This window comes from Rhinopithecus roxellana, chromosome 7 (genome assembly GCF_007565055.1).
Source record: "Rhinopithecus roxellana isolate Shanxi Qingling chromosome 7, ASM756505v1, whole genome shotgun sequence".
Taxonomy (NCBI): Eukaryota; Metazoa; Chordata; class Mammalia; order Primates; family Cercopithecidae; genus Rhinopithecus; species Rhinopithecus roxellana.
This window is the reverse complement of record NC_044555.1, coordinates 129,213,315-129,234,364: the sequence shown is the minus strand read 5'-3', so window position 1 is coordinate 129,234,364 and position 21,050 is coordinate 129,213,315. Positions and strand designations below refer to the sequence as shown.

Here is a 21,050-nt window from a genome sequence, read left to right as displayed (position 1 = left end):
ATTCTAGTTCCATCCTTGAAAGAAACTCCACCCCCGCCCTGCCCTAGACCTAGTCTAAGCCATACACTTAATATCTCTGGACCTCCTTCCACCACTCTTTCCCTACCCCCAAGCACATACACACACTCATGCAAGATAAACCAAATTGTCACTGAAAATCTTAAATGTATGGTTGGTTCACAGGAATACTCCTAGAATAAAAGTTCCTCTTTGAAAATAGAATTATAGGCCAGGCATCGTGGCTCATGCCTGTAATTCCAGCACTTTGGGAGGCTGAGGTGAGTGGATCCCTTGAGCTCAGGAGTTCGAGACCAGCCTGGCCAGCATGGCAAAATCCCATCTCTAAGAAAAATACAAAAAAAAAAAAAATTAGCTGCCTGTAATCCTAGCTACTCAGGAGGCGGAGGCATGAGAACTGCTTGAACCCAGGAGGCAGAGGTTGCAGGCTGTACTCCAGCCTGGGCAACAGAGCAAGGCACAGTCTAAAAAAAAAAAAATGAAAAAAGAAAAGAAAATGGAATTATACTACCCAGACATGGTGGCATATGCCGGTAGCCCAAGTTACTGGGGAGGATCACTTGAGCCCAGGAGTTTGAGTCCAGTCTGGGCAACATAGCAGGATCCCGTCCCCCTCTCTCTAAAAATAAATAAATAAATAAAAAATAATAATAAAAAAAGGATTATACTGAAAGGATTGAGCCTAGTAGCTTAATTAATACATTATAAAATTTTTAAACATGTAAGCAGCTCTTCACATTAGCATTCAGGGAATGAGAGTCTTTATGAGGCAAGTACAAAGGGGTAATTTTATAAGGGGGTGATGAAGAAAAGAGTAAAACAGGGCAACGAGTTCCTAGTTTGCTTTCATACTTAGACCCTTGGTGGGAAGCCAGTGACCACTAAAAACCGGAAAGTCATCTCCCCCTTTGAGGCAGGCTGCCAGTGCTTGGGTTAGGTTTATCAGGACTAAGTCAGAAAGCTCCAAAGATTAGCATCTTCCAATTTACGCCAATCCTCCCAGGCAAGGCAAGACTTGTTCAGCCTCCAGGTCAGCTTAGTCAGTATCCATTCAGTGCCTTCCCCAGCCTTAATGAATAAAGAAGAAACAAGAGAAAGGGAGAGAAACAACCTCTATTGATTTATTATTGATAGCATTTGGAGATGTTCAATCTATATAAAGGACCCTGCTTATATTTTCTTTCAAAGGGGGTCTGCAAAGTAGGTCCCCCAAAGTATTAGAATTGAATGCATCCAGGCTGGGCACTGTGGCTCACGCCTGTAATCCCAGTACTTGGGAGGCCGAGGTGGGTGGATCATGAGGTCAGGAGTTCGAGACCAGCCTGGCGAAGATGGTGAAACCCTGTGTCTACTAACAAAAAAAAAAAAAAAAAAAAAAAGCCAGGTGTAGTGGCAGGCACCTGTAATCCCAGCTACTCAGGAGGCTAAGGCAGGAGAACTGCTTGAACCCGGGAGGCGGAGGTTACAGTGAGCCGAGGTAGCGCCACTGCACTCTAGCCTGGGTGACAGAGCAAGACTCCGTCTCAAAAAAACAAAACAAAACAAAACAAAAAAGAATTGAATGCATCCAATGCCATAGGAGTTTTACTTCCTTACAGGTAGAGTTACACTTGCAAATGAAATCATTGAGGTGAAATCACAGAACATTAGAACTGAACAGAATCTTGATGATAGATCTGCTGCCTTGTTTCATAGATGAGGACTTTTAGGGGAAGAAAGTTAACTAACTAGTTACTGGCAGAGCAAGTACTAGAAGCCAAATGTCCTGACTTCCAGTCTGGGGATTTTCCCAACAGGGAAGATACCTAAACCCTTACAATTGTATCTCATCCTCATAGTCTGCAGTTACATTTGGTTCATTAGGCTTTAAAACACCATGCAAATGGAGCTCCTATTACAGGATATCTTGATTAATGATACAAACAAATGGTAAAGAATCAACTGGCCCATCACTTCCACCAAAAGATTGAGGCAGTACATTTTTACCATATATAAGTGTAAAACAAATTGTCATCACCTGGGGCCCTTACAGGGCTGGATTACTGCAAAAAGCAAGCCAGCTCACTGAAAGTTTATCCAGATGACATCCAACTTCACCACAGTCCCCACCAACTTGTGATGTAAGCCAGAGAGGAAGCTTCGAAATTTTCCCCGGTCGAGTTTTGAGAGAACTGTGTAAACAACGCCCCTTACCGGTCAACATAAGAAAACACAAAAGCCACTGCTAACAAGAGCAGGGCTCTAGCAAAGGTCACAGCAATGTCTCTAAGTTGTCTTCTAGTCTATGGGAACCGTGGCCAGGTCAAAGGAGAAAGCCTGGGGAAAACAGCAGGAGGAAGAAAAAAACTACATTTTTTTCAGAGATGTTTATATGTACCGAATTAAAGTTAGACCCCCAAAGTAAGCAGAAAAATTTTTGGTATCCCACTGAGTTTGAACAGGCAGTTACAAGACCCACAGGCATATGTTAGGCTTATACACATAAACAAGATTTTTATTGTTAACATCAATGAACACAGATGGAAAAATATTCACGTTGCAAGGACATATTTGCTTATGAGATCACAAAATGGCTGTTGATTTGTATTCATAAATGATTTGGTGAATCAGTACGTGTTTTTGAGTGAATATATGTGTGTATGTATATAGATAAATACACACACACACACACACACACACACACACACACACACAGAGATATGAGATTTCCAAAGCTTCGTTTCCATTTGTACTCCTGGAATAACTTCATCAGAAAGAGAAAGCAGAAGCTTGGAAACATGTATATGTTTTATAGATACTGTGATTTATCGAAAATGAAAATAACATCCTATTACATACATTTTAAGTAATACACAAAGCAAATACAATAAACACTGATTTGGCTCAATGACTTGTGTAATGGAAGGATTTTTTTAAGTTTTAAAAAAAATCCCCAGTAAAGTGGTCAAAGATACTTGATGATGGTAAGTATCTTGAAGAAGCATAGTATTTTCTAAGCAACTCCAAGGCTCTGTTATGTCTTGCTTGTAGGGTCTTCTCAGTTCTCAGTTCATTCTTGACGGCACTGAGCTCTCCGCGGATCTTTGCCATTTCTAATTCATAATACGATTTCATTTCTTCTTTTAGGAGCACATTTCCAAACTCGGTTTGATGTTTTAAGTTCCTAACAGCTTCTTTTAAATCTCTGTTCTCTAGGTTCAATTTGTGGATGACTTCTTTGGCTTGCTGGAGCTGTTCACTTAAGTTTTCTACATTTGTTGCTTTTTCCGACAGGTCATTTCTTAAAGCCTGAATTTCATAGTCACTTTTTGAAGCATCCGTCTCTGTTTCTGGAAAATTTAGAGGTTTTGTGAATATTTCTTTTCTGTAGTACAAAAGTTCTTTTTCAGCGTTTTCAAATTCCTCTTCTATTTTTCTGCATTTCATATTAAGTTCTTCCAGTTCTTCATTCAAAATATTCAGGCAAAGTTTTGGAGACATTCTTTCCATAAGTTTCTTTCTTATGTCTTGTCTTAGTAGAGCTGGTAAGTTATCTGTACTGCAGGTAGAGCTGTCTTCCGTGCTGTTAAAGCTTTCTTCGGTTGTAATATCCACATTAGATGATTCATAGGATGCAGAATTCGTGTCTGTCTCGTTCTGTGAAATGTTTATCTTGTTCTCTCTTAAATTTGATTCTTGTTCTATTTCATTTAGTTGGAAAATATATTTTGTCCTCCTAAATTTACTTTCTTCTTGAAATTTTCTACTGGACAAATTATAAATTTCTTCCATTCCCTTGCTGCTATCTGTAGTCGTTTGCTCAGAAGAAGATTCAGGCTGAGAAGTCTCTTCTAGAACATCCTGTGCACTAAAAAAAGGAGTGAACATATACTCCTTCCAGTGTTTTCTTCTAGCATCCATTTCTCCAGGCACCTATTCCAATATCTGAAAAACACAATTTAAAACCAAGGCAGGCACATTATTTACACTAGTAGCTAGTATAGTAGAAAGAAATAAGAATGCTGGCTCATGGGTGAAGAGTATGAATATTTGAGTGCTGGCTCTCTCTCTAACTCACTAAATGACTTGGGCCTCAGTTCCCTCATTTATACATGGAAAGGGCTGAACGAGCTAAGTTCCACAGATGCTTCCAGCTTTAAAAGTCTCTGATCCTATGAAATAGAACTGGTAAACTGACACATTTAGCTACTTACTGTACACACAGAAAGTGATTCTATAAGAAAACAACTGTACACATAAAAACAGACTGCTTTAAAATAAAAAAAGTGATTTGAAATTAATAGGTTAATGTTGGTAATACCTGTGCTTTCAATGTGTCTGATGCCTTTCTAGTTCTTGTGGATTGGACTATTGTTTATTCATTCTTTAAAGTGACTAAAACATCAGGGCTTAATGAGATGTGAGCTGCTTTTGGTAAAGTATACCATGCCGACTTCCTTATGACTAACTCTGCCAAATGCCCTTCTGTCTTGACCTATAAATTCCTGCTATTCCAGTCTTGGGCTTTGCTTTCAGGCAAGACTGCCAAGTGTACAGAATTCTATCTGTTTTGACAGCAATTTCTTGAGGAGAACCTAATGTCAACAATTGAAAATATTAATGCCACCAAATGTGTTTTTCTCAAGATATTGACTCTGAGTATAGTTTTTTGGTGAAAATTCAGCATACTAAATCACGAACAACTTTCCAAGTTTATAAAAATATGAGGATGATTATTTTGTTTCAAAAAGAGTCTTCCCTACCCAAAGGGAATTCTTAATGTACAGCTTTCCCACAGCACTGAAATATTTGATAAATGACTACTTCTGAGGGAAGGGAGAAAGAAGAACCAAAGCAGCATGTGGAGGGCCACTGGCACCTGAAACCACCAACCGGTAGCTGAAGTTAGCCCTAAAGGGTGAGGAGAAGACGGAGAGGGTCACTTTATTCATTTTATATATTAATTTATCAAGACATATTTGTAGTATTACCATGGAGAAAAGTCAAAGTATGCCTGCATCTCTTTTATCTATGCACTGAAATGTAATTTCCTGCTGGTAATGAGAAATGGCAAATGTTGTATTTATAACTTAATTAATATTTTCTTTGATTATTATAACAATTTTGGAGAATACAGAAAAGCACATAAAACAGAAGGAATCTCCTTCATAATCTCATGGCCCTGAGATAACTACTTTTTGGTGTATGATCTTTTCTTTTCTTTTCACAAACAGTAGTTTATTTTAAATAACACAGGTTTTCCTTACCATGAGCAATGAAGGAATAAACTTGATACCTATAGGCACCGAACATATCTCTCCCCTTTGCCACACAAAAGATGGAAGGGACTCACCATCCCCAAGGGTACATCCCTACTGGCAACTACTTGGCTTTGAGGAAAGGAGAAGGTACACATATTCTTAAGATGAACTATTTGGAGAGTTCAGTGAAGGTACTAAAATCATTGGTCCAAAAGCCAGAAGCCAAGCTTTCTTGAGGTCAATCAGACCATAGTGATAAACTCAGACCTGAAATTCACAGTACGTATTTGCCATTGGAGTATCATCTTCTTTCTTTTGAAACAGTCCTTTCTGACTTTTATTATGCTACGAGTCACCATCCAGAAGCATCATTGATCAATCTGTTCTTAAAGGGAAACATCATTTCTTGGTTTCCCTCCTCTCTAGAAATGTGAATGCAAATCAGTAGGAATTATTACAGCAATCACAGAGGAAAGGAACAGAGAGAGGAGAAAAGAGGGTGATATTAATTGCCAGTCACATTTTTTAGCAGTCAAATTTTTACCCAACAATTCTATAGATGATAAAAATGTTTCTAATCAGGTAGCAATGGCAGAGAGATTACTATTTCTCTTAATTCTGGATGAAGGGCATTGGTGGGATTGATTAGGAAGGAGGTGAGCACAGGGGCAAGTAAAGTGTGGCCACTTTATATCTGGAGATAGCAAGAATGCCACATCTGAGATAGAGGTCTGGTATGGATAAAGGTTAAAATAAAAAACTCTTTTCATTAATAATTTTGCTCCTTGAAAAAGTAACTTCTACATCCAACCATCCCATAAATCTCTGACAAAACACATACACATATGCACACATGCACACGTGCGCACACACACACACACTTTTTAATTTTCACTGTCTTTCTTCCCTGAGCCTCTGTATAATTTCCTGGTGTCTGAAAGGAAATGCCTTTCAGTGAAGCCTGTATAGTTACTGAAATGGGAAGAATCCATTTATGACTAAGGCCCAGAGAAGTTAAGTGACTTGACCAAGGCCACACAGCCCATAGTAGTAAAACTGAGGACCCTGTCTCCCAGGTTAGTGCTTGTTCTAAAATTCTTCTTTATTCATCTGCTAGGTTTCATTCCCCAAATTGAAAGAAAACAACCCACTATTTTCAGAGCTTAGGTATCTTTTAAAAGGCCACAAAAGAAGAGAGGAAAAGTGAAGGGGGGAGGGTAAGGAGAACTGCATGTCACATTTCAAAGAACAGAAAGAGAAAGGTTTGAAAAGCCTTTTGGAATTTCCCTCCCATGGCTTACACAGGGCAGGGTCAAGGGGTCTCTGAGCTGCTCCTTTTTTTTCTCTCTCTCTCTTTCATTGGCAAGATATCCTTTAAGGGCTTGTTCCCAAATCTAGTCACAGAATGTGGCAAAGCCCAGACTCGGGGTAAAAGCTGCCAGTCTCATTTTCTCTTCACAAATTGCACTGTCTGTTTTTTTTATGCAGAACGAGTATGGCATTAGAATTCTCTGGCGAGAACAAGGAATATGCTTTAAGGCAATGACACTCCTTTACCCTGGGCTGGCAGCCATTTTGTTCTCAATAAACTTGACTAGGTAATTTGTTCCAGCATAAGGCAAACCAAACCAGAAGCCATTATTGAAAGTGTAGGCATGCCTGTTAGTGGGTCAGTTGTGGACATTAATGTAAGTGCCTACTCAACACTACACTGGATACTGAAGGTCAGAAGGGTAGGGGAAAGAGGCCTAGAGGGGATGAAAAACTGGTTTCTTTAGAAGCAAATAATCCAGAACACAGACAGGAAAACAATAAAAAGTCATAGGACAAAAACAACATCAGTAGTCCTCTAAGATAGCAATCCCCCAGAAGCCCTCAGGACTGCACTGTTAAGGCGTATGTGTCTACAATATGACTACATCTATTCATTTGTGTCTGACATGAATTAATAATGGACTCCTGATGGTTCTAGTTAGTGTCTCGCTGAAAACATTATCATTTATCCTCGGGTGACTTTTTTTTTTTTTGCAGTGGCAAAGTAATAGAATATTTTTGCAGAGTAAGAGATCTCTTGTCTCATGAAAGTGGTTTGTATTCACCTAAAGAATTTGAGAACCACTGATAAAATAAATTGAAGATGAATTTACATATAACATGATGCAACATGAATGTTGAGAGCTAAGCAAAGAACAGACATTTACAATGGACCTGTAGGTGCACTGTTCCATAAAAATCTTAGAGGAATGCACATTTATTCTCAAATAGCTTCAGAAAATAATACACTACTGTTTACTGTGAAAGGAGAAATCTACAAACCATCTCAGTTTCATTTTTGAGCTGGGGCCCTAGAGAATATAATCATATTAAAGTGACTGTGAAATTTAATTATTTGTTTTCTAAAATATTCATATTTTAAATCACAGGCTTTAGGGAAATTCGATGACATAAATAAATTTTTTTTTTTTCTGTTGTCTTATCCCATTTACATGGGCATAGTGGCTCACATCTGTAATCCCAGTGCTTTGGGTGGCAGAGGCGGAAGGATAACTTGATGCCTGGAGTTCAAAACCAGCCTGGGCAACATAGTGAGACTCGTGTCTACAAAAATTAAAAACAAAATTAGATAGGTGTGATGGTATATGCCTGTAGTCCTAACTGCTCAGGTGGGAGGATTGATTGAGCTCAGGGGGTTGAGGCTGAAGTGAGCTATGATCATGCCACTGCACTCCAGCCTGGGAAACAGAGCGACACTCTGTCTCCTAAAAAAAAAAAAGAATTTGGTTTCAAATTTTCAGGACTATCTCTCTTCACAAATTTAGATCTGCCTGCAAAATTCCATTATTCTTCCAGGCAGAGTAGGTAGGGACTGGAAAACAGTTCTGGAAGAATGCCAAAGGCTTTTTCCCATCTCGCAAGGGTCCTTCCTCTCAAACTTTGTAAACTGGGAATGATGGTTGGAAAAGGTCATCTCCAACCTGTGTTGAGTAACCTGTCATTACCCTTAGCCGCTTAGTAGCGCTCAAGAAGGGGCATGGTAGGCCGGGCGCGGTGGCTCAAGCCTGTAATCCCAGCACTTTGGGAGGCCAAGACGGGCGGATCACGAGGTCAGGAGATCGAGACCATCCTGGCTAACACGGTGAAATCCCGTCTCTACTAAAAAAAATACAAAAAACTAGCCGGGTGAGGTGGCGGGCGCCTATAGTCCCAGCTACTCGGGAGGCTGAGCCAGGAGAATGGCGTAAACCCGGGAGGCGGAGCTTGCAGTGAGCCGAGATCGCGCCACTGCACTCCAGCCTGGGAGACAGAGCGAGACTCTGTCTCAAAAAAAAAAAAAAAAAAAAAAAAAAAAAAAAAAAAGAAGGGGCATGGCTTTCAGTCACTAACCAGGGGCAGTAAGACAAAGGGCTCCTCTTAGCATAAAGAACTTTCTCCCCTTATTCTTGGATAGTCTGTTCTCTGGACCCTTAGAAAAACTGCTCCACCAAACTAGGAAACAAGTCTGTTACAAAGGAAATCACTAGTTTTGCGTCTTTCTCAACTGTCCAATTTACTCTCACTTCAGAGCAGTGGTTCTCAACCTTTTTTTTAAATTTTCTTTTTCCTGCTTCCACTGTTTCCAGACACAAAAACACTCCCATCATTACCCTCTTTCCTTAGAAGATTCTGACCTGCCCCCATAGGGGAGATTCCCCATTCTCCACCTTCTTTCACTGACTTGCAGAAAACTCTTAAATACCAAAAGAAGGACTCAAATGAACTGTCTGAAGTCAAGATGGATCAATATGTATTACCATGCAAAATTGTGGGGAAGAAGGAGAAGGAAGTTCCTGACAAAGGAACTGAGTGTGGACTATGGTGGAAAAAAGACTGAAGGAGTCAGATATCTTGGTCCCCACATTTTAGAACTGTGAGCCTCAGATTCTTCAGGTGTAAAATAGGGACAATATATCGGTTTCACAGGTGATTAAGAAAAATGAATGAAAATGGAAATGAAAGCAATTTTTAAAGTGTACTGTAAACAATGGGTTTTGTTCATTTTCAGGTTTTCCTTACCCTCCCTTTGAACATAAACCAGCCAGTTAAACAACCTAAACTTTCTCCAGAGATATGTACTCCAAAGTGGCCAGCCGGAAGTCATCAGACCTCAGAAAAAGTTAGTTTGAAAAAAAAAGTAGGTACTATTAAAACAAATATAAGGAAGCCTAAACTCCAATCTCAGATTAATTTAATCTGCATCCTCAGGGAAAAATGAGCCCTAACTTCTGTAAGTTAGTTGTTGATGTCCCCAAATTTCTGAAGCTGAATTGATTTTATCTAAGCAAAAAAGTGGTAGTCTTTTCTACACCCTAATATATCAGCATTTTAAAATCACCAATTGCTTTACCAAGAGCTTTCCAAATGTCCCACTGTATTTCAGAGTCACCAATAACTTCTCAGAAATGAGTATTCGTTTGAAGATTAGCAAGGATGACTTTGCATTCTGAATTGTTCCTGTGCTTCTGTGGCATTTCACACAGACCTTTGTTATACAAATATGCTGTGATGGCCTGGCATTGTTACCTGATAGATAGTGGCCCTGAATAAATATCTGTTTAATGAATGATCCTTAATATTCTTCCTGAAATCTCTACAATGCTTTGATTCTAAGTTAGTTTTTTAAAATTTTTTTGACATAATTTCTCCTCTGGCTTACAAAGTTTAAGGGGATGGTATTTTAGGGAAAGCACTTTTTTTCCCTTGAAGTTTATTTGGCTTAGCTAAAAGTCTTCAGAACACTTTTCTTTTTCATTTCTTTTCTTTTTTTTTTGAGATGGAGTCTCGCTCTGTCACCCAGGCTGGAGTGCAGTGGTGCAATCTCGGCTCACTGCAAGCTCCGCCCCCAGATTCACGCCATTCTCCTGTCTCAGCCTCCCGAGTAACTGGGACTACAGGCGCCCGCCACCACGCCCGGCTAAATTTATGTATTTTTAGTAGAGACGGGGTGTCACCGTGTTAGCCAGGATGGTCTCCATCTCCTGACCTCGTGATCCGCCCGCCTCGGCCTCCCAAAGTGCTGGGATTACAGGCATGAGCCACCTCTCCCGGCAGAACACTTTTCTTTTGTATTTTTATGAGGCCTTCCTGAGAGCTTACTGACAATGCAGATGATCAATTACAAGGCTGAAGAGTTATGCTGCCTAAGGCTCTGTGCTTCTAAACACCCCAACAAAATATCAGCTAACACGACTGTACTTACACTTCCTGGGGTCCAAGATCTTCTATCTACTGGATATCCTTGCCCTCCTTCTCCAGTTTGAACTGGAAAAAAGAAAATTCCACCTCCCTCCGTGTAATCAGGAAATATATTTAACCAGAATGCCCAAACCTGTGTTTATATCTGAGATGTAGATTAAAATGACAAGTGATGGCCGGGCGCGGTGGCTCACGCCTGTAATCCCAGCACTTTGGGAAGCTGAGGCGGGCGGATCACAAGGGCAGGAGTGACCAGCCTGACCAACAAGGCAAAACCCTGTCTCTACTAAAAATACAAAAATTAGCCAGGCGCGGTGTGGCACGTGCCTGTAATCCCAGCTACTCAGGAGGCTGAGGCAGGAGAATCGCTTGAACCAGGTAGGCGAAGGCTGCAATAAGCCGAAATCGCGCTACTGCACTCCAACCTGGGCTACAGGACAAGTGATATACTTAGAATGTCACTTGGTCTATCTGAAATGTGATACCAGACACTAAGAGGTAATTTCTCTTTTTGTCAACCCATTTCCCCAACTATTATGCCACTAAGTCTTCCTTCCCCAAGCCATACAGATATCAAATGGGACAAGAATCATGAGGAAATTTTATTCAACACAGTACCTCCTCACTTTTAACACCTATTGAGCAAAGGAGGGAGCCTGGCTCGTTGTTAATCAGCAGGCCACGAACCGCATTAGCAAAAGGCTGGAACCCAGACCTTGCCTCCCTCCCTCAGAGTGCAGTTAATTTGAAACAAACAAACAGCCGGGCGCGGGGGCTCAAGCCTGTAATCCCAGCACTTTGGGAGGCTGAGACGGGCAGATCACGAGGTCAGGAGATCGAAACCATCCTGGCTAACACGGTGAAACCCCGTCTCTACTGAAAATTACAAAAAACTAGCCAGGCGAGGTGGCGGGCGCCTGTAGTCCCAGCTACTCGGGAGGCTGAGGCAGGAGAATGGCGTGAACCCGGGAGGCGGAGCTTGCAGTGAGCTGAGATCCGGCCACTGCACTCCAGCCTGGGCGACAGAGCCAGACTACTCCGTCTCAAAAAAAAAAAAAAGAAACAAACAAAAACATCGAAAAGGGAAGTCATCCTGATTTTTGCTTTCATCTGTCAGGGTCCTAATATCTGGGCCAAAGTGTCCACTCCCCGGGACAAATTGTCTTCTCTATTGCTTGGCAGCTATTGAGGGGGAAGAAAAGTACCATTGAAAACTGAACCCCAGGTTATTACTCCCCAATTCTTTGTTATTAGTGTGAAGTTATTCCTTCTATAAGAAAAGATACGGCGAGTCACCTTAATTCCGAAGGCTGAGACTTTATTAGTATGGAAGTCACATTCTTGCCACAAAGCTGTATCTTTGTATGCATAGTTTGGGAGTTTTCTCTGTAAATTGTTAACTGAAACTCCTGCCATCGCTGCCTCCAGAGGAGAGAAGGTGGCTCGGGGTCGGGGCGCTGCTTCGGTCCCCATTGCAGGTGACACTTTCCACCTCCCCAGTCCCGACCTAGTCGCTGGCGGGCGGCGGGAGAGGCCTGACCCCACTCCTCTTTCCGCACTGCCACTCCCACGCCCTGGTCCTTTCCCTCCCAAACGCTCTCCAGTCCCGGCCTGGGCCTTTAAAGACAGAAATAACCTGCAGTGGGGGTCGGGGTGCGGACTTGGGCCCCTGCCCCTGGCTCTCCGCCCCTTCGACCCCTGTGTCTGGGAAGAAGAGGGGCGAGGGAAGAAGAGGGGCGAGACCGGGGAATCCCCGGCTCTCCCGTGCGCAGACATACCTGGAAACGTGGATGCGGTCTGGAGAGCCCGAACCTCTCTTCCTCAAAGCCAACCACCACCGGCGCGCGGCAGCCCCTCGTTCGGCTCTGGCCACCGCGACCCTGGCGGGCCGGCGCGGGGCCGAGCCACCGCAGTGCAGCGCTAGAGAGGGCCGCGCGGTTGCCTAGCAACGGACCTGCCAGATTTAAAGGGACCGGCACTCGGGACGCGCGCAGGGGGCCGGGCGCTGGCGTCCAGCAGTCAAAGCCTGGCCCGAGGACTGAGCATGACGGGTGGAGCGGGTACCGCGGCAGCTTCTGCCGGGCAAGAAATAGGAGCTCATGGGAGGAGAGCTGAGTCAGGTTGGGAAGCGGCCAGAAACTGCAAGGCAGCCCCACCCGCAGTGGGATTATTACGGAGGGTCTGGGTGACTCACAAAGCCACCTGGACACTGTGACTGTGCGGGGGTCAAGACTGCGTAGCATAGGGCCATTTCCTAGGTCTGCTGTTATTAGCATGACATAGTGGAGGGTTTGCCCTGGAAGGTCGCCAGGATTTGGTGCAGGGTTGCTAACTATGCAGGAGTTCCACCCCACCCTCCATGCCCACGCACACCCTCACGCATTAGCACAATGGTCTGACTTCTGACCAAGGTTTTAAGGACGTTAGGTCAGGAGAGCATTGTGCCCGTGGATATGCCCCTACGGAAGACTGGGCTTGTATCTCAGAGAGCCCATGGTTTCCTCATTTGCCGCTCAGGAATTTCTGTAACCCATTCTTGCACCCTACTTGAATTTAAAACCCATTGGGGGCAACTAGTTCCACACTACTGACAGTGTAAAATTGTTTCCTTTTATTAGTCCCCAAAGTACTCTCTTCCTACTTCAAAGGTTGCTCACAACTTCCAGGATTTGGTTGGGTGAGAAGTCAATGCTTTTCACTGTGTTATAGATTTTAAACATTGTATTTTGTTGAATCAACAAATGATCTTCTCAGACTTAGGCCAGGCGCGGTGGCTCACACCTGTACTCCCAGCCCTTTGGGAGGCCGAGGCGGGCGGATTATTTGAGGTCAGGAGTTCGAGACCAGCCTGGCCAACATGGTGAAACCTCATCTCTACTAAAAATACAAAAAAAAAAAAAAAAAAAAAAATAGCCTGGTGTGGTGGCACACATCTGTAGTCCCAGCTACGCGGGAGGCTGAGGCATGAGAATCATTTGAACCTGGGAGACAGAGGTTGCAGTGAGCCAAGATCGCACCACTGCTCTCCAACCTGGGCGACAGAGTGAGACTCCATCTCTAAATAAATAAATGAATAAATATCTTCTCAGATTTTGATTATCCTTGGTAGACCAGTATTAATTCTTACATCACCACGATGGACCTGACTCAGGCCATGGGACCTGAAACCATGGGTCTGGGGTGTCTGAAATAGTAGTAAGAGTGATTCTTAGGAAAGCTAGTATTTTCTAGGAAGCATGAGGGTGAAAAGAAATATTGGCTTTGGAATCTCAAGTGAAAGGAGATTTAAGAATTTTTAAAAAGTGCCAGTCTAATTTATCAAGGACCTAGCAAGGGAGTGACTTAGGAACAATACCAGGATACATTTCAAAGCTTCAAAACTTCTTGGGAACTGGATGTAACAGGTGTTTGTGAGCTGGCAAAGCTTTATTTAGGTGCCCTGAGGCCTAGTTCTCAATCCCCTTTTTCCTCCTTAGAGAATCAAAGTTAAGGGTTGGAGATAGGAAGAGTCCTAATGTCAATGTGTGTTTTATTATTGACTGACTCCTTCAGAATTGTTTGTGGGATTCTGACAGAACTTCTTTCCTTGACAGTGAGTCTCCAAATTGCCGTGCGTCTTGCATGTTTTTTTTTTTTTTTTTTTTCTTGAGAGAGTCTGGCTCTGTCACCCAGGCTGGAGTGCAGTGGTGTGATCTCAGCTCACTGAAACCTCTGCCTTCCGGGTTCAAGTGATTCTCCTGCCCCAGCCTCCAGAGTAGCTAGGACTACAGGCCCGCACCACCACGCCTGGCTCATTTTTGTATTTTTAGTAGAGAAAGGATTTCTCCATGTTGGCCAGGCTGAACTTGAACTCCTGACCTCAAGTGATCTGCCCGCCTTGGCCTTCCAAAGTGCTGGGATTACAGCCATGAGTCACCGCACCAGGCCTATCATTTGTTTTAATTATTTTAAAAGGATCCCATTTATTTCTGCTTGAGGTAAGATCCCTTATAATAAAGGAATCTTTCTTAATTGCTCCGTGCCTCACTTTCCTCATTTGTACAATGGGAAAACTAACTGGACTTAACTCATGAGTGTTGTGAGGAGCAAGTGAGTTAATGTTTTTAAGACCCTTAGAACGGTACTTGACACAGAATAAATCCTATATAACTGTTTGCTATTAGTATTATTATATTGCCTTATACATTCCTTACTTTCCTAAAATGTAAATACAAACACACTGATGGTGATAATTCAGGGTGTGTTCTGGAAAATGGAGTCAGAAATCTTGAGACCCAGAATTCCAAGCCTCTATTTCAGGTAGAGTTTCAGATTCTCACCAAGCAACTCCACACCATCCCACTATTTGCGAATAAAAGGCACAAAGATTACCTTGGTCTTGCCGTAATTATCTTTTTAAATATGGTGGGTCACTCCTTGTACCAGAGGTATCATATGGCAGAGGATCAACAACGATGAGGACAGGGAGTTTTGTTATTCAAAGCTACTGCAGACTTGGAGATAGGTTTTCAAATATGTAAGTCAGAAAACGTTTACTATCCTCTGGAAGATTTATGAATACTAAGGCAACAAAGCACTTGATATTGTATTAATAGAATTATACAGTCATACAATGGAGCCCAGCCTTCTCATTTCACCACGTAGGAGACTGAGACCCAGAGAAGTAATGTGATTTTTTCTTTGATCATGCAGCAAAATAGACTACTCTTGATTGCCCTGGAAAATGATCCTAGTTTCAGTAGCCTCAAACCCAAACTTGGGCTATTTGGGGCAATGAAAACATAAACATTTATAAGCATATATATATATATATATATATATATATATATATATACATACACACACACACACACACATTTTTTTTTCTTTTTTTTTTTCTTTTTTTTGCAACGGGTTCTCACTCTGTCGCTGAGGCTGGAGTGCAGTGGCGTGATCTCAACTCACTGCAACTTCTGCCTCCTGGGTTCAAGTGGTTCTCCTGCTTCAGCCTCTCGAGAAGCTGGGATTTAAGCACGTGCCACCATGCCTAGCTAATTTTTTGTATTTTTAGTAGAGAATGTTGGCCAGGCTGGTCTCAAACTCCTGACCTCAGGTGATCCACCCGCCTCAGCCTCCCAAAGTGCTGAGATTACAGATGTGAGCCACTGCACCTGGTCTATAAGCATATATTACATGTGGATAAACTATCTGTGCAGATAATAATAATAGCTAACATTTATCACACCCTGCATCCTATACATCAGCAAATCCTGTTGGCTGTACCTTCCTAACACGTCCAGAATCTGACAGCTTCTCACCAGTTCCACCTTTACCATCCCTCCTCTGGTCTTCATCGTCTTTTGACTGGATCTTGCAATAGCCTCCTGCTTCTACACTTGCCCACTGTATTCTTTTCCTACAGCTGCCTTAATGAAGTATCACAAACTGGGTGGCTTAAAGCAACAGACACTTATTCTTTCACAGTTCTGGAGGCTTAGAAGCCCAAAACTAAGGTGGTTTGAGGTGGGTTCCTTCTAGAGGGCCTGAGTGAGAATCTGTCTCTCCTAGCTTCTGGTGGTTGCCAGCAATCCTCAACTCTGCACGGCTTGCAGATACATCACTGCAATCTCTGCCTCCGTCTTCCCATGGTCTTCTCCCTATGTGTCTGTGTGTCTTCACATGGCCGTCCTCCTTCTGTGTGTGTCTGTGTGCCCAAATTCCCTTCCTCTTCTCATAAGGATGCCAGTTGTTGGCCTACGGCCCACCCTAATCCAATATGACCTCATCTTAACTTGATTGCATCTGTAAAGACCTTTCTTTCTTTCTTCTTCTTTCTTTCTTTCTTTCTTTCTTTCTTTCTTTCTTTCTTTCTTTCTTTCTTTCTTTCTTTCTTTCTTTCTTTCTTTCTCTCTCTCTCTTTCTTTTTCTTTCTTTTCCTCCCTCCCTCCCTCCCTCCCTCCCTCCCTTCCTTCCTTCCTTCCTTCCTTCCTTCCTTCCTTCCTTTCTTTCTTTCTTCCTTTCTTTCCTTTTTGAGATAGAGTCTCGCTCTGTTGCCCAGGCTGGAGTGCAGTGGCACAACCTCAGCTCACAGCAACCTCCGCCTCCCAGGTTCAAGTGATTCTCCTGCCTCAGCCTCCTGAGTAGCTGGGATTATAGGCGTGCACCACCATGCCCAGCTAATTTTTGAATTTTTAGTAGAGATGGGGTTTCACCATGTTGGTCAGACTGGTCTCGAACTCCTGACCTCATGATCCGCCCGCCTCCACCTCCCAAAGTGCTGGGATTACAGGCGTGAGCCACCGAGTCCAGCCCTGTAAAGACCCTATTTCTAAATAAGATCAAGTTAATGGGTATTGGGGGTTAGGATTTGAACATATCTTTTGGGGGGACACAATTCAACCCACAACACCTGCCCAGCATCTATTCTCAGCGCAGTATCCAGAGAGACCATTACAAAATACTAAGTCAAATCATGTTACAACTCTGCTCAAAAGCCTACAAAGGCTCTTGATTTGATTTTAGTAAAAGCCAAAGCCTTTGTAATAGGCCCTACGGGATTAGCATCAAGAATCCTCTAACTCCACACCCATACCCACAATACCTCTCTGATCTCCTCTCCTACGCCTTTGGCCCTTGCTGGTACCACGCAACAACAGTGGCTGCCTTGTTGTTCGGAGAATACACAGGCACCCTCCCACCATTAGGGGCTTTGCTCAACCTGTTCCCTTTGCCTTGAATGCTCTTTTCCAAGACATCTACATATCTTACTTCCTTAAATCCCTCAAATCTTTGTTGAAATCCTAGCTTCTTGGTGACACCTACTGCTAACTTATAGCTTCCCTAGCACTCCCACTATTCTTTACCATGCTCTAATTTTTTAAATATAGCACTTATTTTCTAAGATACTCCAGTATGTTATCTTCTGTTCTTCCTTCACCCCTTGCCCCTAGTCTGCACTACACCATAAACTCCAAGAGGGCAGGGATCTTTGATTTGTTCACTGATACATACAAAGCACCAAGCACACTGCTTGGCACATGGTAGGCATGGAACAGTTAATGAATGAATAGATGAATAGATTAATGAATTGAGCTCACACCATGTGCCAGGAGTGTTTCATTTAATCTTCACAACAATCTTATGATGTAGGTACTATTATTACAGCCTCCCTCACGTCACTTTCTCTTCATTTCTCTATTCCTATATTTTACAGATGAGAAAACTGAAGCACACAGAGATTAAGTAACCTGCCTAATGTCACACAATTAGTAAGTGGAGCTGAGGTTTGAACTCAGGAAGGTCTGGCTCTGGAGTCTTTCAATGACTATGCAGCATTGACATATAAGAGAGCATCTGACCACTAGTGTCAGGGAGACCTTATATTCCAGCTATGTCTTGTTCTGACATTCACATTTTCTAACAGCAAGTAATGAATAGTAATAGTTTTCAAACTATTCATGCCATATTTTGCGAAGATACACTTTGATGATATTTATACATTACATCACACAAACTCTGGAAACTATATGGGTACAAATACCAGCTCCACTATCCAACTGATACATGTTCTTGAGCAATCTGCTTAGCTTCTCTGTATCCTAGGTTCTTCCTGAGTAAACTGGGAGTAATTATAACACCTACTTCACAGGGTGGCTGTAAGGATAAATTAGTTACTATATGCAAAGCAATTAGAACAGTGCTTGGTAAATAGAAAGTACTGAATAGGTCTTAACTGTTAGTAGTCTTCTGTAAGTAACAAATTTTGATCTAGTCTTGCCTATAATATAGAAGTTGTTATACAAATTTACCCCTGATGTTAGAAGTCATAATAAAGGTTATCTTGGTGAGATATGGGTAGTAACTGGAAAAGAGTACAAGGCAGGTTTAGGGGTTATGGTAATGTTCTATTTCTTTCGTTTTTCTTTGTTTGTTTGTTTGAGACAGCATCTAGCTCTGTCACCCAGGCTGGAGTGCAGTGGCACCATCTCTGCTCACTGCAGCCTCGGCCTCCTGGGTTCAAGCGGTTCTCGTGCCTCAGCCTCCCGAGTAGCTGGGACTACAGGCGTGTGCCACCACGCCCGGCTAAGTTTTGTATTTTTAGTAGAGACATGGTTTCACCATGTTGGCCAGGCTAGTCTCGAACTCCTGACCTCAAGTGATCCACCCGCCTCTGCCTCCCAAAGTGCTGGGATTACAGACATGAGCCACCATGCCTGGCCAGTCATGTTCTATTTCTTGATGTGGGCATGGTTATGTGGATTTGTTTACTTTGTGAAAAGCATGGAAAAGTACACTTAAGTTTCAGACTTTTTTACTTGTTTGTTTATCTGCATACCTCAATACAAATTCGATTTAAAAACAACTGAAGGCAACCTCCCCCATATCACTTTCTCCTAATTTCTGTATTCTTTTTAAAAAATTTCTCCAAATTCCCACTTATTCAAGTAACATTTGCTGAGCACCTCAATGTGCCTGGAATTGGACTGAGAGCTAGAAGTATTTAAATAGACAAATGTAATAAACGCAGTGATGGATGTATGCACAAATTAAGGAGGGCTCAGAGAAAGGAGTGGTCCATCAGATGGGAAAGGGGCTTGAGTCAAAGAAGTCTCAAGCCCCTTGGAAGTTGAATCATCTGAGCTGGGTCTTGAAAGATGAATAGTAGTTCACATATACAAAGGAGGTAAACGCAGAAGGAACAGCACAGCAAACAGCATGACAAGTTAGAAATCTTTTTGTTTGTTTGTTTGTTTGGTTTTTTTGAGACAGAGTCTCGCTCTCTCGCTCTGTCACCCAGGCTGGAGTACAGTAGTGTGATCTTGGCTCACTGCAATCTCTGCCTCCCAGGCTCAAGTGATTCTTGTGCCTCAGCCTTCTGAGTAGCTGGGATTACAGGCACGTGCCACCATGTCCAGCTAATTTTTTGTATTTTTAGTAGAGACAAGGTTTCACTGTGTTAACCAGGATGGTCTTGATCTCCTGACCTTGTGATCTGCCTGCCTTGGCCTCCCAAAGTCCAGAGATTACAGGTGTGAGCCACCGCACCTGGCCTTGATGGGTTAGAAATCTTAAACTAATTCAGATTTACTGGAGCTTAAAGTGGAAGGCAGGAGTTGGGAGGGGATTGAGTGAAAGTAAGAGCCCACAGAAAAAGGTGCTACTTGAAGGTGAAGTTACTTTTGTTTAACAGATTAAAATATTTGAAAATCCAAATAGATGCATTTATATATTTGATTTGCCTTACTAAATCATTTGGTTGGATTCAGAAAACACTTTTTAATTTATTTACAACATATCAGGTAGTGTGCTAAGTCTGTGCATTCAAAAATGACTAAAATCAGGCTGGCTTGGTGGCTCACACCTGTAATCCCAGCATTTTGGGAAGCTGAAGTAGGAGGATCACTTGAGATTAGCCTGAGCAATAGAGTGAGACCCTAGCTCTACAAAAATTAAAAATAAAAATAATTTTTCCAGGCGTGGTGGCACACGCCTGTAGTCCCAGCTACTCAGGAGGCTGAGCTGGAAGGATTGCTTGAGCCCAGTAGTTTGAGGTTGGAGTGAGCCATGATTGTGCCATTGCATTCTAATCTGAGTGACAGAGGGAGACCTGTCTCTAAAAAATTAAAAATAAAAAAAATTAGGAAAATCAACAAACCCAAGCACAATAAATTTGAAGAAAATGACACCAAGGCCCATGATAATCAAATTGCTTCAAATCAGTGATAGAGAAAATCCTCAAGGCAGCCAGAGGAAAAAACAACATATTATATACACAGGACAGAAAAAAAAAAAAAAAAATGCAAGCCAGAAGACAGTGGAGCAACATCTTTTTCTTTTTTTTTTTTTTCATTTTTTTATTATACTTTAAGTTCTAGGGTACATGTGCATAACGTGCAGCTTTGTTACATATGTATACTTGTGCCATGTTGGTGTGCTGCACCCATCAACTCGTCAGCACCCATCAATTCATCATTTATATCATGTATAACTCCCCAATGCAATCCCTCCCTCCTCCCCCCTCCCCATGATAGGCCCCAGTGTGTGATGTTCCCCTTCCCGAGTCCAAGTGATCTCATTGTTCAGTTCCCACCTATGAGTGAGAACGTGCGGTGTTTGGTTTTCTCTTCTTGTGATAGTTTGCTAAGAATGATGGTTTCCAGCTGCATCCATGTCCCTACAAAGGATGCAAACTCATCCTTTTTTATGGCTGCATAGTATTCCATGGTGTATATGTGCCACATTTTCTTAATCCAGTCTGTCACAGATGGACATTTGGGTTGATTCCAAGTCTTTGCTATTGTGAATAGTGCCGCAATAAACATACGTGTGCATGTGTCTTTGTAGTAGAATAATTTATAATCCTTTGGGTATATACCCAGTAGTGGGATGGCTGGGTCATATGGTACATCTAGTTCTAGATCCTTGAGGAATTGCCATACTGTTTTCCATAATGGTTGAACTAGTTTACAATCCCACCAACAGTGTAAAAGTGTTCCTATTTCTCCACATCCTCTCCAACAACTGTTGTTTCCTGATTTTTTGATGATTGGCATTCTAACTGGTGTGAGATGGTATCTCATT

The 21,050-nt window shown here is 42.4% G+C and overlaps 1 protein-coding gene across 1 annotated transcript; it reads right to left on the bottom strand.

The window, feature by feature from the left end:
• Nucleotides 1-2,937: 2,937 nt before the first annotated feature.
• On the bottom strand, nucleotides 2,938-12,348 carry CCDC160 (coiled-coil domain containing 160). The gene is made up of 2 exons (XM_010385604.2): nucleotides 12,269-12,348; nucleotides 2,938-3,942 (listed from the first exon to the last, which is right to left on the bottom strand). Exon 2 carries the CDS (start codon nucleotides 3,916-3,918, stop codon nucleotides 2,938-2,940), a length of 981 nt encoding a protein of 326 aa, XP_010383906.2. The 5' UTR covers nucleotides 3,919-3,942; nucleotides 12,269-12,348.
• Between the last annotated feature and the right edge of the window lie 8,702 nt (nucleotides 12,349-21,050).